General features: G+C 51.5%; 1 protein-coding gene and 1 pseudogene across 1 annotated transcript; one reads left to right on the top strand and one right to left on the bottom strand.

Annotated features, from left to right (window-relative positions):
- Window positions 1–2553: 2553 nt before the first annotated feature.
- On the top strand, window positions 2554–3396 carry LOC114624187 (annotated as a pseudogene).
- A 4371-nt stretch (window positions 3397–7767) lies between these two features.
- Tmem151a (transmembrane protein 151A) lies at window positions 7768–12537 on the bottom strand. Its single transcript, XM_028771137.1, has 2 exons — window positions 12365–12537; window positions 7768–10147 (listed from the first exon to the last, which is right to left on the bottom strand). Exons 1-2 carry the CDS (start codon window positions 12437–12439, stop codon window positions 8816–8818), a joined length of 1407 nt encoding a protein of 468 aa, XP_028626970.1. The 5' UTR covers window positions 12440–12537; the 3' UTR covers window positions 7768–8815.
- Window positions 12538–13013: the final 476 nt, after the last annotated feature.

The raw sequence follows: 13013 nt of genomic DNA, 5'->3' as shown, positions 1-13013 counted from the left end.
ATTGAACACTCCTACACATAAAATAAATAAATAAATCTTTTTTAAAATGTGGAGGTTAGAAGACAACTTGTGGAAGTGAATTCAGGCCAACAGTCCTGGTGGCAAATGTCTCTATGGAGTCATCTTGCTGGCTCTGCTCCCTACAGCTGAGTCTGGCTAGCTCAGACAGCATGTCTCTAATTAGAAAAATATCTCCCAGAGAATGGCTTTTTTTAGCCGGGCGGTGGTGGCGCACGCCTTTAATCCCAGCACTTGGGAGGCAGAGGCAGGTGGATTTCTGAGTTCGAGAGTTCGAGGCTAGCCTGGTCTACAGAGTAAGTTCCAGGACAGCCAGGGCTACACAGAGAAACCCTGTCTCGAAAAACCAAACCAAAAAAAAAAAAAAAAAAAAAAAAGGGGTTTTTTTTTTTTTTGAGATGTGTGTGCATGTTTGTATTGGCCCAGGTGTGATGGTTTATCTCAACCATCAACTGGATGGGATATAGAATCACCTTGGAAGCAGTCCTTTGTGTGGGTTGGAGAGAGATTTTCTAGACTAGATTATTGAGGTGGGAAGACCTACCCTAGTGGCTCCATTCCATGGTCTGGGGTCCCTTTCTCCAAAGGGAAATGCAGGTAGTAGTAACCTCTCTTGCTCTCATGACTTCCTAGTCATGATGGACTGTACTGTGAAACTGTGAGCCAAAATATATCCTTCCTGGGCTGGAGAGATGGCTCAGTAGTTAAGAGTATTGTCTGCTCTTCCAGAGGACCAGGTTCGACTCCCAGCACCCACATGGCAGCTTACAACTGTCTGTAACTCTAGTTCGAGGGGATCTAACACCTTCACACAAACATACATTCAAGTAAAACACAGATGCACATGAAATAAAAATAAATTATATAAAAAAATCCTTCCCTCAGTTGCTTTTGGCAGTATATTGTCACAGCAACAGAACAGACAGCTAATACAGCCAGGTGTGTGCAGGTGCATGTGCAAAGGCCAAAGGTCAACCTTGGGTGTCTTTCCTCAGGGATTGTCTACCTTACCTTTGGTGACAGGGTCTGTCACTGGGACTTCAGGCTGGCTGTCCAGGGAGTCTCAGGCATCCTGCGGTCTCTCCCTCCCCAATACTGGCATCAAGTGCAAGAACCACCTAGCCTTTGACCTGGGTACTGGGGATTGAACTTAGGTCTTAATGCTTTCAGCTCCAGAAACTTTAGGGATTTGGTGGCACATGGAAGACCTTAAGGCTGACAATAATGGGATTGACTTTTTCTCTCAGTAAGAGTTAACCACCTGTGGCTTGGGTTAGGGAGTATCAGGAAATAAAGCATTTCCTCCATACATGCAATCTGGGCAGTGTTTGGCCACAGGCTGTAGTATGGGCGCCTTGCAGCTCATGCTTAGCAGAAATTTCAGAGACATCAGAGGTGTTCATGGGAAGGTCAGTCAGCATTAGTAGTGCTCAGTCTATGTCTTACAGCTTGGGTAGGTTCCAGCTTTGCTGCATAACAGCTGGGGGACCTCCCGCAAGTTTTCTAATTGTTCTGAGCTTGCCTGCTTGTCTGAAAAATTGGGAAGACCTTCTCTAGTAGTTAGTGTATCCTCCATCTCTGACTCAGCCACCTGGCCACTCATCTCTTCAGTATTTCTTGAAACCCTGCCATGCATCAGACTCCAATAAGGTCAGGACACCAAAGTGGCCAGAGACAGCAGGAAGAATCCATAATGAAGTGGAAACTGAAGGCTTCTTTGGAAAGCTGGTTGGATGGTTGCTGGGGCAAACGTGTGAAGGAATGTTTAGCTGAAGTGGACACAGGTGAAAGGATGCTCTGCTAAAGCAAGCATGTGAAAGGACACATGGTGAAGGATTCTTTGGTAACGACATGTATGTATTGGTCTGCCTTACATTGCATACTTGTGCTGCATTTGCTGGGACTCCATAGGGAGAAACACACCAAGAAACTTCTGGTGGTGTGCTGCAGTTTCTTGACACTTCCTTGGACTTGGGCTGATTGGCAGAGTGATGTCAGCTGAGACAGACACACGTGCTGAGGCAAGACACATGGAGGACATGTGATGTTTGGAGGGTATAAGTAGGACTGGATGGACAGTGGCAGAGCCTAAGCGAGGCTTGCTTATAGAGCTAGCTGTGCAACACGTGTGTCTCATCTTCGCTGATCTTCACTTCCCTGAGAGAGGCACAGCCGAGAACTCCTGGCGTTCCTCCTGGTCTCTCCTACTGACTTGTGCCAAGGCTGAGGCCTGGCTGTCTCTGCTAGGTCATGTCACTACTGTTGCTAACCCAACTCTACCTTACTGGACTGCTAGTGTATCTGTGAAGTGTTTGTGAGTGAATCAAGCTGCCTACTGATCTGTGAACTGAACTGATTTCCAGACGACACAGATGAGAGTTGCTCCAAAGAACCTTTCTAAACAGGTCTACTTCCCTCGTATTCTTTCATTTCCACTACTTCTGGTGGGTGGTGGGTTACAAGGGAGGTTAAAGCATCTAAGAACCATCGTTAAAAATAAGGTTTGAGCTTCTTCGGGAAAACAACAAATGGCGGATGACGCCAGTGCAGCGGGAGGGCCCGGAGGACCTGGGAGCCCAGGATTCGGAGGCCGAGGTGGCTTTGGCAGAGGATTTGGCAGTAGTCTTAGGGGCTGCGGTGGTGGTCGAGGCCCCGGGCTTATGGAGCTGAAGACAAGGAGTAGATCCCCATCACCAAGCTGGGCCACCTGGTTAAGGACTTGAAGATCAAGTCCTTGGAGGAGATCTCCCTGTTCTCCCTGACCATTAAGGAATCTGAGATCATTGACTTTTTCCTGTGTGCATCCCTAAAGGATGAGGTTCTGAAACCATGACAGTGCAGAAGCAGACTCAGGCTGGCCAGCGGGCCAGGTTCAAAGTTTTCATCGCTGTTGGGGACTGCAGTGGTCACATTGGCCTTGGTGTTGAATGCTCCAAGGAGGTTGTCACTGTCATTGGAGGGGCTATCATCTTCGTCCAAGCTTTCCATTGTCCCTGTGTGGAGAGGCTACCGGGGGAACAAGATTGGCAAGCCCCGCACTGTTCCATGCAAGGTGACAGGCTGCTGTGGCTTTGTGCTGGTGTGTCTCATCCTTGTCCCCAGAGGCACTGGCATTGTCTCTGCTCCTGTACTCAAGAAGCTCCTGATGATGGCAGGCAAGATGACTGCTACACTTCAGCTAGAGGCCGAACTGCCACCCTGGGCAACTTTGCCAAAGCTACCTTTAATGCCATCTCCAAGACCTACAGCTACCTGACCCTCGACCTCTGGAAAGAGACTGTGTTCACCAAGTCTCCGTCTCAGGAATTCACTGATCATCTTGTGAAGACCCACACTAGAGTCTGTTCAGAGGACCCAGGCTCCAGCTGTGGAACATAAGGGTATTTATACTAGAAACATGAATGAATTAAGTCTGTTAAAAAAAAAAAAGGTTTGAAAAAATTAAAGTTACTCCATAAAACAAGACCACTTGTGAACACACCAAAACCCTTCATGAACAGAGAGCACTGGTGGGGTGTCTTAGTCAGGGTTTCTATTGCTGTAATAAAACACCTTGAGCAAAACAGGTTGAGAAGGAAAGGGTTTGTTAGAGCTCACAATTCCCAGGTCACACTGTTCCATCACTGAGAGAAGTCAAGCAGGAACTCAAGCAGGGCAGGAACCTGGAGGTAGGAACTGAAGCAGAGGCCATGGAAAAACACTGCTTCCTGGGTCACTTCTCATGGTTTTCTCAGCTTGCTTTGTTATAGCACCCAGAACCATCAGCCAGAGGTGGTATCACTCAGAATGGGCTGGGCCTTCCCTCCCACATCAATCAGTAAGCAAGAGAATGCACTAAGACATCTAGTGGAGGCATTGTCTCAGTTGTGATTTCCTCTCCCAAAGTGACTAGCTCAATGTTAACTTGACATAAAATTAGCCAGCACAGCAGACAACAGAAGATTTGGCCTGAGTATAGGTAGCGAGGGAATTGGGCCATGAAGGGGACAGAGCTGAGAGGAACGGGCATGCAGATTTGTGCAGGACCCACCGATGGACTGAAGGGGAAGGAGATGGAAAGGCTGGTAAGATGTCTGAGGTTTTTATTTTTTATTTTTTTGTTTTTTTTATTATTATTATTATTTTTTGGTTTGGTTTTTCGAGACAGGGTTTCTCTGTGTAGCCCTGGCTGTCCTGGAACTCACTCTGTAGACCAGGCTAGCCTCGAACTCTTGAACTCAGAAATCCACCTGCCTCTGCCTCCCAAGTGCTGGGATTAAAGGCGTGCGCCACCACCGCCCCACAGGTTTTTATTTTTTAAAGACTTTGTTGTTATTGTTGCTTTGTTCTGTTTTTCTGTTTGTTTGTTTTTTTCTTCAAAATCACACAGATCCACCTGCCTCAGCCTCCTAAGAGCTGGGACTAAAGGTACGTGCCACCTCCACCAGGCAAAAGGTTTTTTGTTTTTGTTAAGAGTTTTTTTTATTATTATTTATTTTATGTATGTGAGTACACCATCATTCTCTTCAGAGACACCAAAAGAGGCCATTGGTTCCCATTACAGATGGTTGTGAGCCACCATGTGGTTGCTGCGAATAGAACTCAGGACCTCTGGAAAAGCAGCCAGTGCTCTTAACCACTGAGCCATCTCTCCAGCCCTAACTTCTGAGTTTTGCCTTATTTCCCTGGGTGGTGTCATTTATTCAGGTAGGGATATATGAAAAGCCATTCTGAGGAGGTATCATGTTCAGTGGTTTGTCCCTATCTCATGCTGAGTTTTGATTTACAATGTGGCAGCACTGGGGTGATGAGGCCTAATGGGGAGTCCTTGAGTTGTGTGTGTTGACTGAGACATCTTGTTTGTCAGTGTTGAGATTCAAGTGTTTGGCTGTTATCTCTGGATTGCCCAAACCATGGACACTAGCATCTGCAACTTCAGTCAGAGGTCCAGGCTGACAATGTGGGTTTGTCCGTTCACCATACGGTGCTGCTGAGAGAATCCCAGAAAACTGCCAGGGTGTCTGCAGTGAGCCCCGACACTCCAATCATTCTGGGGAAATAGGACTAACTTGTTTTCTGTTGCTATAACTGAATATCACAGCCTGAGGGATTTATAGCATTAGAAGTGTACTTAAACTGGGCAGTGGTGGTACAGGTCTTTAATTCCAGCACTTTGGAGGCAGAAGCAGGTGAATCTCTGTGAGTTCGAGGCCAACCTGGTTTACAGAACTAGTTCTTCTAGGACAGCCAGGGGATACACAAACACACACACAAACACACACACACACACACACACACAAACACACACACCTCTGTCTTTAAAAAATCCAAAAATTGTCTATCATCCCTGTCACCTGAATTTATGAGTATGAAAGACCCCAATAAATGTAGCAGGTCACTGCGTCCTGAGAAGACCCACATCTGACATACTGCTGCAACCCTGCCTCCAGACAACATCATAAAGGCACAGCAAGCTGTAGAGGCACAGGCAGTGGCCTGGCCTCAACCATCATCTCATTTGTAAGGAAGAATGATTATCTCCTCCATCTCCTGTTTGTTTGTTTGTTTGTTTCTTTTCTTGAAGGGGGAGAAGTTGGTTTGCTTATTTTTGTTTTTTGAGAAAAGGTCTTAGGTACCAGAGTCTGGACTGGAACTCACTATGCAGTCTAAAGTGACCTTGAACTCCTGATTCTTCTGCTTTCACTTCCTAGTTCTGGGATTCCAGGGCTGTGCTACCACACCCGGTAGAGAAGTGGGATCTATGTTCTCCCCACTGAAGCCTGATGTCTAACCTTCAGCTGTGCCTCTGTGTGACAACACGGCCCCCTTATTCTTCTCCTTCTCCGTGCAGCCAGTTGACGGGCATAAGGAGACCCAGGCCACAGGAGTCCATGAGTGGCTGCTCTAGCCAACACCTCTAGTTAGTCCCTTGAGGCCTATGCCAGACCCGTGCATGAAGGAACCTCAGAACAACCCAGCTGGACTCCTGAGACCTCCAGAGGAGGCCCTCTATGTGATAAGCAGACACAGGGGGTCTTCACTGTGCTTTGACTGAATTCTTGACCCATGGCTGGAAAAAGAGATGGCAAAGATCATAGTTTCTTCTTGTTTTTGTTTTGTTCAAAACGGGGATTCTCTATATAACCCTGGCTATTATGGAACTTGCTTTGCAGACCAGGCTGGCCTCAAATTCACAGAGATCTGCCTGCCTCTGCCTCCTGAGTGCTGGGATTAAAGGCGCGCACACCACCTGACAAGAAAGGCTGTTGGTAATAGCAATGAAGGGGAAAATCGTGACGTAAATAAACCACATTTTACTCCTTTTTCATTAAAGTCTGGAAGTAGGCAACCAGGAGTAATTTGGGGACCCCAATGAGTCAGTAGGAACCCAGGATCTTTCTTGATTTTACTATTCTCTGAACATGGCTGCAATTTTCAAAGTTACCTCCAGATCCAAGATAACTGCTAGAGTTCCAGCTATCACATGTACATTCCAATGTGAATACAGGATGAAGCAAAGCAAAACAAACAAACAAAAAACCAATGGGTTTCTCCAACATTGTTTCTACCTTAAAGGACATCATTAGAAATCCCTTCCCACTCCTTCTGATTATGTCTTAGAATTATGTCACACTATACATGCAAGGGAGGGTAGACATGTTGTCTTTTGGCTGGGGTCATTGCCATCTAGGGTACAATTGGATTTATACTACTGAGGAAGGGAGAATGGTCAGTGAGCAGTTGGAAGCTATGGTATCAGAGGAGGAAGAGGGAAGGCAGAGGCCTTCCCCAGGAAGCCTTCTTGGTATTTGGGGGTACTGTAAGGTTTTCTACTTCAATTGTTTCTTTATTTATTATATGGAGTCTCAGGTATCCCAGGCTAATCTTGAACTCCATACCTAGCTGAGCATGACCTTGAACTTCCAACCTCCTGCCTCTACCTTCTGAACATTGAGATGATAGACTCACATCACCACACTTGCTATTCAGTGTTGGAGCTGGAACCCTGGGCCTCTTGCATGCTAGACTCTACCTACTTCACTGCAGGCAGCAGGACTTTGGCTCAGTGTCTTCATGTAAAACCTCGGCTTTCCCTTTTCAACTATTCATGACTCCAGTTTAAACACAGATTCTGGTGTTTGGTCTAGAGCCACAGGTCTTTGCTTCTGTTTCCCTCATGCTACTCAAAGCTAGGGAATGATTACACTCCTGCTTCCCCCAGCCCAGCACTCTTGTACAATAGACATCGTGAGCAAAGTCTGCATACAATGTTAACACTTCAGACACTTTCCTGTGCCCCACCTCCATGAGTGAGGCCCTTCCTCTGTTCTTTATTCTCTTTCTTTAGATTCCGTTCTGGCTTGCCCTGTTTCAGCTTTGTGTCCACTTGCCCCAGACTGCTCAGTGACCACAAATGGAACTGTATTTAGGTTACAGGCCATAGCTTTCTCCCCTCAGTGGGAACTAGACATCACCCCTTAGTTCTCTGCAAGCCCAGAAGGTCTGCAATTGCCACCAGGCTGGAAGAGGAGTCACTTGGGACAATGCATATGTAACCAGGTTCTAATAATGGAGTTGAGTGTAGCCACCACTCAGGGCATCTCAAACCTAGGTCTCAGAGGCCCTTGGAGAGGCAGGAAGGTTCCCACTATGTGTGTCTGAATGCTAGACGCTCCCCCTGGGTCTACTCCCTGAGCCCACTTGACTCAGTGCACTCAATGGGCTTGCAGCAGTGGCCTTGGATCTGTCACCCAGGAACACACGTATGAAACCTTTCCATTTCATAACTTTATTTAATTTTCTCTGTCTCTTCCCTCCCCCGCCAGCCCCTGAGAGGGGGTGGAATCCCCAGTTGGAAGGGAAGGGACTATTCTGTTCTCCCTAGGGAGGGATGGTGTCCCCTGGACAGGCTCCATGAATGGGAGAAGCAGAGGCCTTCAAGGCAAGGCCAGGGCATCGTCCAAGAGGCTGTGACCAGGGCAGAGCCCCTCGGATGCCCTGTAGTCCTACATCCTGTGGGTCACTTAGAAGGTGAAGAGCAGAGAAGCCTGGGGGAATGGTGGGGACAAGATATTGCGTGGCTGACAGAGGCAGATATGAATTTCAGGATGCTGGGGCTCAGAGTTGGAAAACCTGGGTCATAAAGAAAGCTGGATGTAGTCAAGGTGCAACAGGAACCAGGGAGACTGAGGTGGGAGCAAGAGAGCAAGTCTGTGCTCTAAGAACTGGGCGCTGCGGAGGGACTAACCACACCTTAGGGTCGAGGGATAATCAGGGCACTTGCCCTGAGCAGAGATCAGAGGGCAGATGAAGGGGATGGAGCAGAGGAGGATGGGGACTCTGGTGGGCAGGGGACCAAGCTCTGGGGTAGCCACGGCCAGCTGTTCAGCTTCAGGACAGCCATCCCAGCTGGCCATGGTCCCAAGCCACCAGTTTGTGCTTCTATGTTGCAGGAGGGCTCCCCATGTAGCTCAGCCATGGCAGAGAGACAGGCAGCCGTGCCCAGGTCTCCCCGCAGCCCAGTCTTTCTGGACGCTTCTCTCCCTGCCCAGCATCATCTGCTATCACAGGGGAACATGGTGATGGTTGGGGGAGCCATGCTGGGGACAGATCACAGACTCAACTTACATGGTGTTTACTTCCTCCTCAAAGGACCGCGTGTCACCGCAATTTTAGTCTAAGGATCCCACTCAACTCCCACCCCTTGTGCATGGCTGGTCTGTTTTCTTTCCTGTTTTTGACAGTTATTCAGACATCCAAGCCCGTGGTGAGATGGTGAGGAGAGAGGGGTGTTCTGGGACTGTAGGGGGCGGGTATCTCAGAGTGCACCCTGCCCATCTCCACGGCAGCCGCTGTCCCCGTGGACAATGAGCACCGGGAAGTAAAGGGCGTCCTCATAGCACGGAGGGCTTTCCAGAGGCTCCGTGTCCTCCCCTCTGCGTCCCAAGGGACCTCCACTCAAGCTGCGGAAGACCCCTGGGGTGGTTCGGCCCCCAGCACCTAGCGAGAGGCGGCTGCGGCTGAAGGGTAGGCGAGGCCCGCTGGGACGTGCGGGAGGCAGGGAGTTGCTGCTGACAGAGCGACGGCAGCGTTGGCAGCCTCGCAGGTAGGCCCCAGAGCTGGCACCCATGACCACAGCCTCCGAGTAGCTGGGCACCAGCTGCCGGTTGGAGCAGATGTGCCACTCAAGCTCTGTGAAGTCCACGGTGGCTACACGCGAGAGAGGTGGCCCGCTGGGCACAGCCCCTGGGGGCGGTGAGCTGGCACCGAAAAGCTTCTCCACTTGGTAATGCACATGGGCCGTCCCATAGGCTGCCACCACTCGCAGTGGCCAGGACAACGTGGCTGCAGACACCAGCCAGAAGACCCAGGCTCGGGCATACCAGGGTGGGCTGTGGGGGTCTGCAAAGACCATGAGGGACTCACGGAAGTCCACATCCTTCAGATGCATGCCCTCGCGGGCCTCTAGGTAGTCGTCCAGGCCCTCATTGGCACTAAAGAAGCGAGCTCTCTGTGTGAGGTACGAGGCCTCGGCCTCAGCACTTCCAAAGCTGAAGCACTTGGTGAAACGCAGCCGCGTGGCTGCGTGGTCTGCTAGGCCCACGAGCTCCTTGGAGACATCACGGACACCATGTGCACTGTAGTCAAACTCACCCCGAGCTGTGCGACTGTCCGCCCTCTCATGGTAGACCTGTGTGGTGGTATAGGCGTCCCCATTGCGGTAGCGGGTGATCTGGCGTGTACGTCGCACGTAGTGGTAGCTGGTGGCCTTCCACCAGACACAGGGCGGAGCCTGTTGCAGCCGGTGGATCAGGGCAAGCACGGTGTTGGCATCAGTGCGAGGCGCCTGGCATGACCGCACATGACAGTGCCAGCACTCTGCCAGGTAGAGGAGGTAGAGGAGGGAGACGAAGGCCAATGGGATGTACAGGTAGCCATCGGAGCAGGGACTGGCTGGGTAGGTGGGCGGCGGACCACCAGCCCCACGAGCCAAGGCTGCCTCAGGCCCCAGGACCAGGCGGGGCACAGTGGCTAAGCGACACCAGGCCACCACAGCCCCACAGGCATGGATGAGCAGTGTGAGGAGCAGGCACTTCCAGTGAGACTCTCGACACAGAGAGCCTCCCAGGGACTGCTTCAGGGGCCGCTGCTGCGGGGTGGGCAGAGAAAGGAGAGGTACATGTCAGTGGGGGATCACTGGTGTGAAGGAGGTGGACCCACTTTACAGAACAAGAAACTGAGGCTTCTATTGATTGAGCCATTTTGCAGCAAGTCTCACAGTAGCAAACCTTGTTTATCTGCTATGAGCGTGCCTTCTCCTGTGCCCTGCTGTTTCTCAGTTATCAGCCCCCTACCCAAATAAGATCTCAATAGAGAAGAAGTGACCCCCATCCCAATGACTACTGAGAAATCTGACTTCTTGTAGTTCCTGTTCTGTCTCCAATTTGTTGTGCACATTTGGCTACATCTTTACTCTCTCTGGGTCTGGATTTTGGTTGTGGTGATCTAGAAGGGCTGATATGGCAAGGAGTGGTGTGTGTGTGTGTCTGTGCTGGGGGGCAGGCTATGGAGCCTAGCGCTACACCTTAAAGTGCTAACTCTTCTGACTCATTCTACTCAGTGTGATTTGGGCAGACCCCTCATCTACTCTGACACTGTTTCCTCATCTGCATACACAGTTGTTGAAGAAGAGGTTGTGATCTTCAAAGAGATCACATGTGGGAATTTGTTAGCACAGGGTCTGGCCCTGGGAATAAACACTTTTGCTGCTATCCTGTGACTCCCTCTGGTCCCTTGTTCCACAAGGGATGGCAAGAGACTTGGGAGAGGCTGTTAAGTCTGGGAGGGGGTGGAGGGAGGGGCTGAGATGGGAAATGGGGAAGGTGTAGGCCTCAAGCCTTGGAGCAGACGGAGGCTATTCTTCATCCCCAATCTGTGCTGAGGGAAGGGATGGGACACAAGTTGCTGGACAGCACAAAGTCTTTTTTGACCCAAAGGGCTTGGCATATCTTCCATGGTAGGACTACCAGCCTCGCTACTTCAGCTCTGGCGTCAATAGAAGCGAAGGAAGTGGGAAGGGGAAAGGAAACTGGGAGAGAAGAGGTGGAGAGTATAGAGTGGGATTCTGGGTAATTTCACCTACTCAGCCCCACCACTCCTTGAGAGGTCCAACAGAGAGGAGACTGGCCCCAGACCCATCCAGGGCAGGCTGGTGCCTTGGTGCATGAAATTTACAGGTGCATTCTGCCACCTAGACCTGTGCCAGCCAGGGGCACACACCCACTCATCCACACCCCCAACACATGTTCATCATAGACCCACCTACCCACCTACCACAAAGGAATACCTTCGCTCATTTAAGAAACAACAGAACCTTGCTTATTTTCAGAGCACAAGCATCATGGCCGTAGCAAGGTCTACCCACACACGAAAGAGCATGTCAGCACAGCACACACATGCACATACATGTTACACACTGGCACCTAGACATGTAAGACCCTCACCTGATCACAGTGCACATTTACCCCACCCTAGAGCAACCTGACACCCACAAGCCATACTTAGACACACACTAGAGAGGCACAGCATGAAATCATACACACCCACACTCTTGGGTGAAGACCCAAGGCAAGAGACCCATCAGAGGCTCACCTGATTACAGGGTATATATGTTCCTACTGAAGACACAGGGAACACACCACCAGAATTCTTTCTCACACACACAACACACACACAAGTGCATTTATACCCGCTCACACACGCAGACCACTCACCACCCTGTTTTCCACACCTATCATCTTACACTTGGCACATCCTCCTAGCTAAGAGCCGGGGAGGGGCTCTGGGGAATCTCAACCACTGGAGTGGGCCCTCAGTCCTCACCTGGGACTGGGGGAAAGAAAGGTATCAGCAGCGGCTCTGCTCCTTTCTCTTCCCTTTTTCCCTCCCCCACCTCCAGTCCCTGCCACCGCTACTGCATTGCAGGCACCGCCCGACACCTCGTGAGCAACTGGACTGGACTGGGGGCCTGACCCCATGGCCCTAGCAGTCACGGACAGCATCCCCGGCTGCGCTATGGAACAGGGACGCGTCTGGGCCACAGAGGCTGACGTCACAGGACAGGAGAAGATGGTTGAGGGGGCGCCGAGGGTCAGGGTCTCCCCTACCTTCCTGTCACCCATTCCTGCTTTGACTTACGTGGATCCCGAAGCCTCGACCCCTACCAGAATGCTGTCTCCCCAATGACGTCATTGCTGGAGGGGCTCCGGGACTTTCCTCCTCAATCCCTCTCCGGGAATCGCCCCTCTACTTGTCCCCTTCACCTCTCTACAGCCCTGGCTCCGTTCCCATTACTTGCCCCTAGTACCTCCTCCCGCAGCGGCTCGCCGTCCGGAACGAGCGCGGGCACCTCCCCGCCGTCTCCACCTTCGCCCTCCGGCATGGTGTCCTGGCTGCTCCGGCTGCCGGGCCCGGGCCCGGGGCATGATAAGCAGGGACGCGGGGGGCTGCGGCGCGGCCCCGAGGGGCGTCCGCTCGGCTTGGCGGCTGCTGAGGAGTGCGCCGAGCCCAGCCCGAGCACGGCGGCGTTGGCGGCCGCGGTGCCCGGCGCCCCGCCCTCCGCTGACCCCGCCCCCGCAGCACCGGTGGCGCCGCTGGCCGCGCCTGGCACCGCGGGCACACCCCATCTCCACCCCCTCGCCTGTGGGAAGCCCAGTCTGGGCCGCCGGACGCCTGGTTTCTCAAGCTGCGCTCATGCTTGCGACCTTGGGCGAGTCCTTGCTCTGCGGCGCCCGAGTCTCCCCAACTGAGTAATGAAGAGGGACATGGTGGGTGGACGTCCGCCAGGTTCCTCTCTAGGGGATGGGCCCAGCACTAAGCCCACCCAGACTTCATCCCAGAAGCTTTGCTTGTTGACAGTTAATACCCAGAAGGGAAAGAAAGTCTCAGTCTCATCTGCTGGACTCTGAGGCTGGTGGGCTGGAGCCAGGGCACCAGGAACTCTAGGCTGCATGACT

Source organism: Grammomys surdaster, unplaced genomic scaffold (genome assembly GCF_004785775.1).
Source record: "Grammomys surdaster isolate TR1022 unplaced genomic scaffold, NIH_TR_1.0 205, whole genome shotgun sequence".
Lineage (NCBI taxonomy): Eukaryota > Metazoa > Chordata > Mammalia > Rodentia > Muridae > Grammomys > Grammomys surdaster.
The sequence above is the reverse complement of the archived record's forward strand: the minus strand, read 5'-3'. Positions and strand labels throughout refer to the sequence as shown.

Bases quoted from the DNA above. Each gene is read 5' to 3' on its own strand.
- Tmem151a (XM_028771137.1), bottom strand. From the start codon at position 12,439: ATGCCGGAGGGCGAAGGTGGAGACGGCGGGGAGGTGCCCGCGCTCGTT. The intron at 10,148-12,364 runs GTACTAGGGGCA...CCCACCCCGCAG, and splicing joins GCGAGCCGCTGCGGGAGGAG to CAGCGGCCCCTGAAGCAGTC.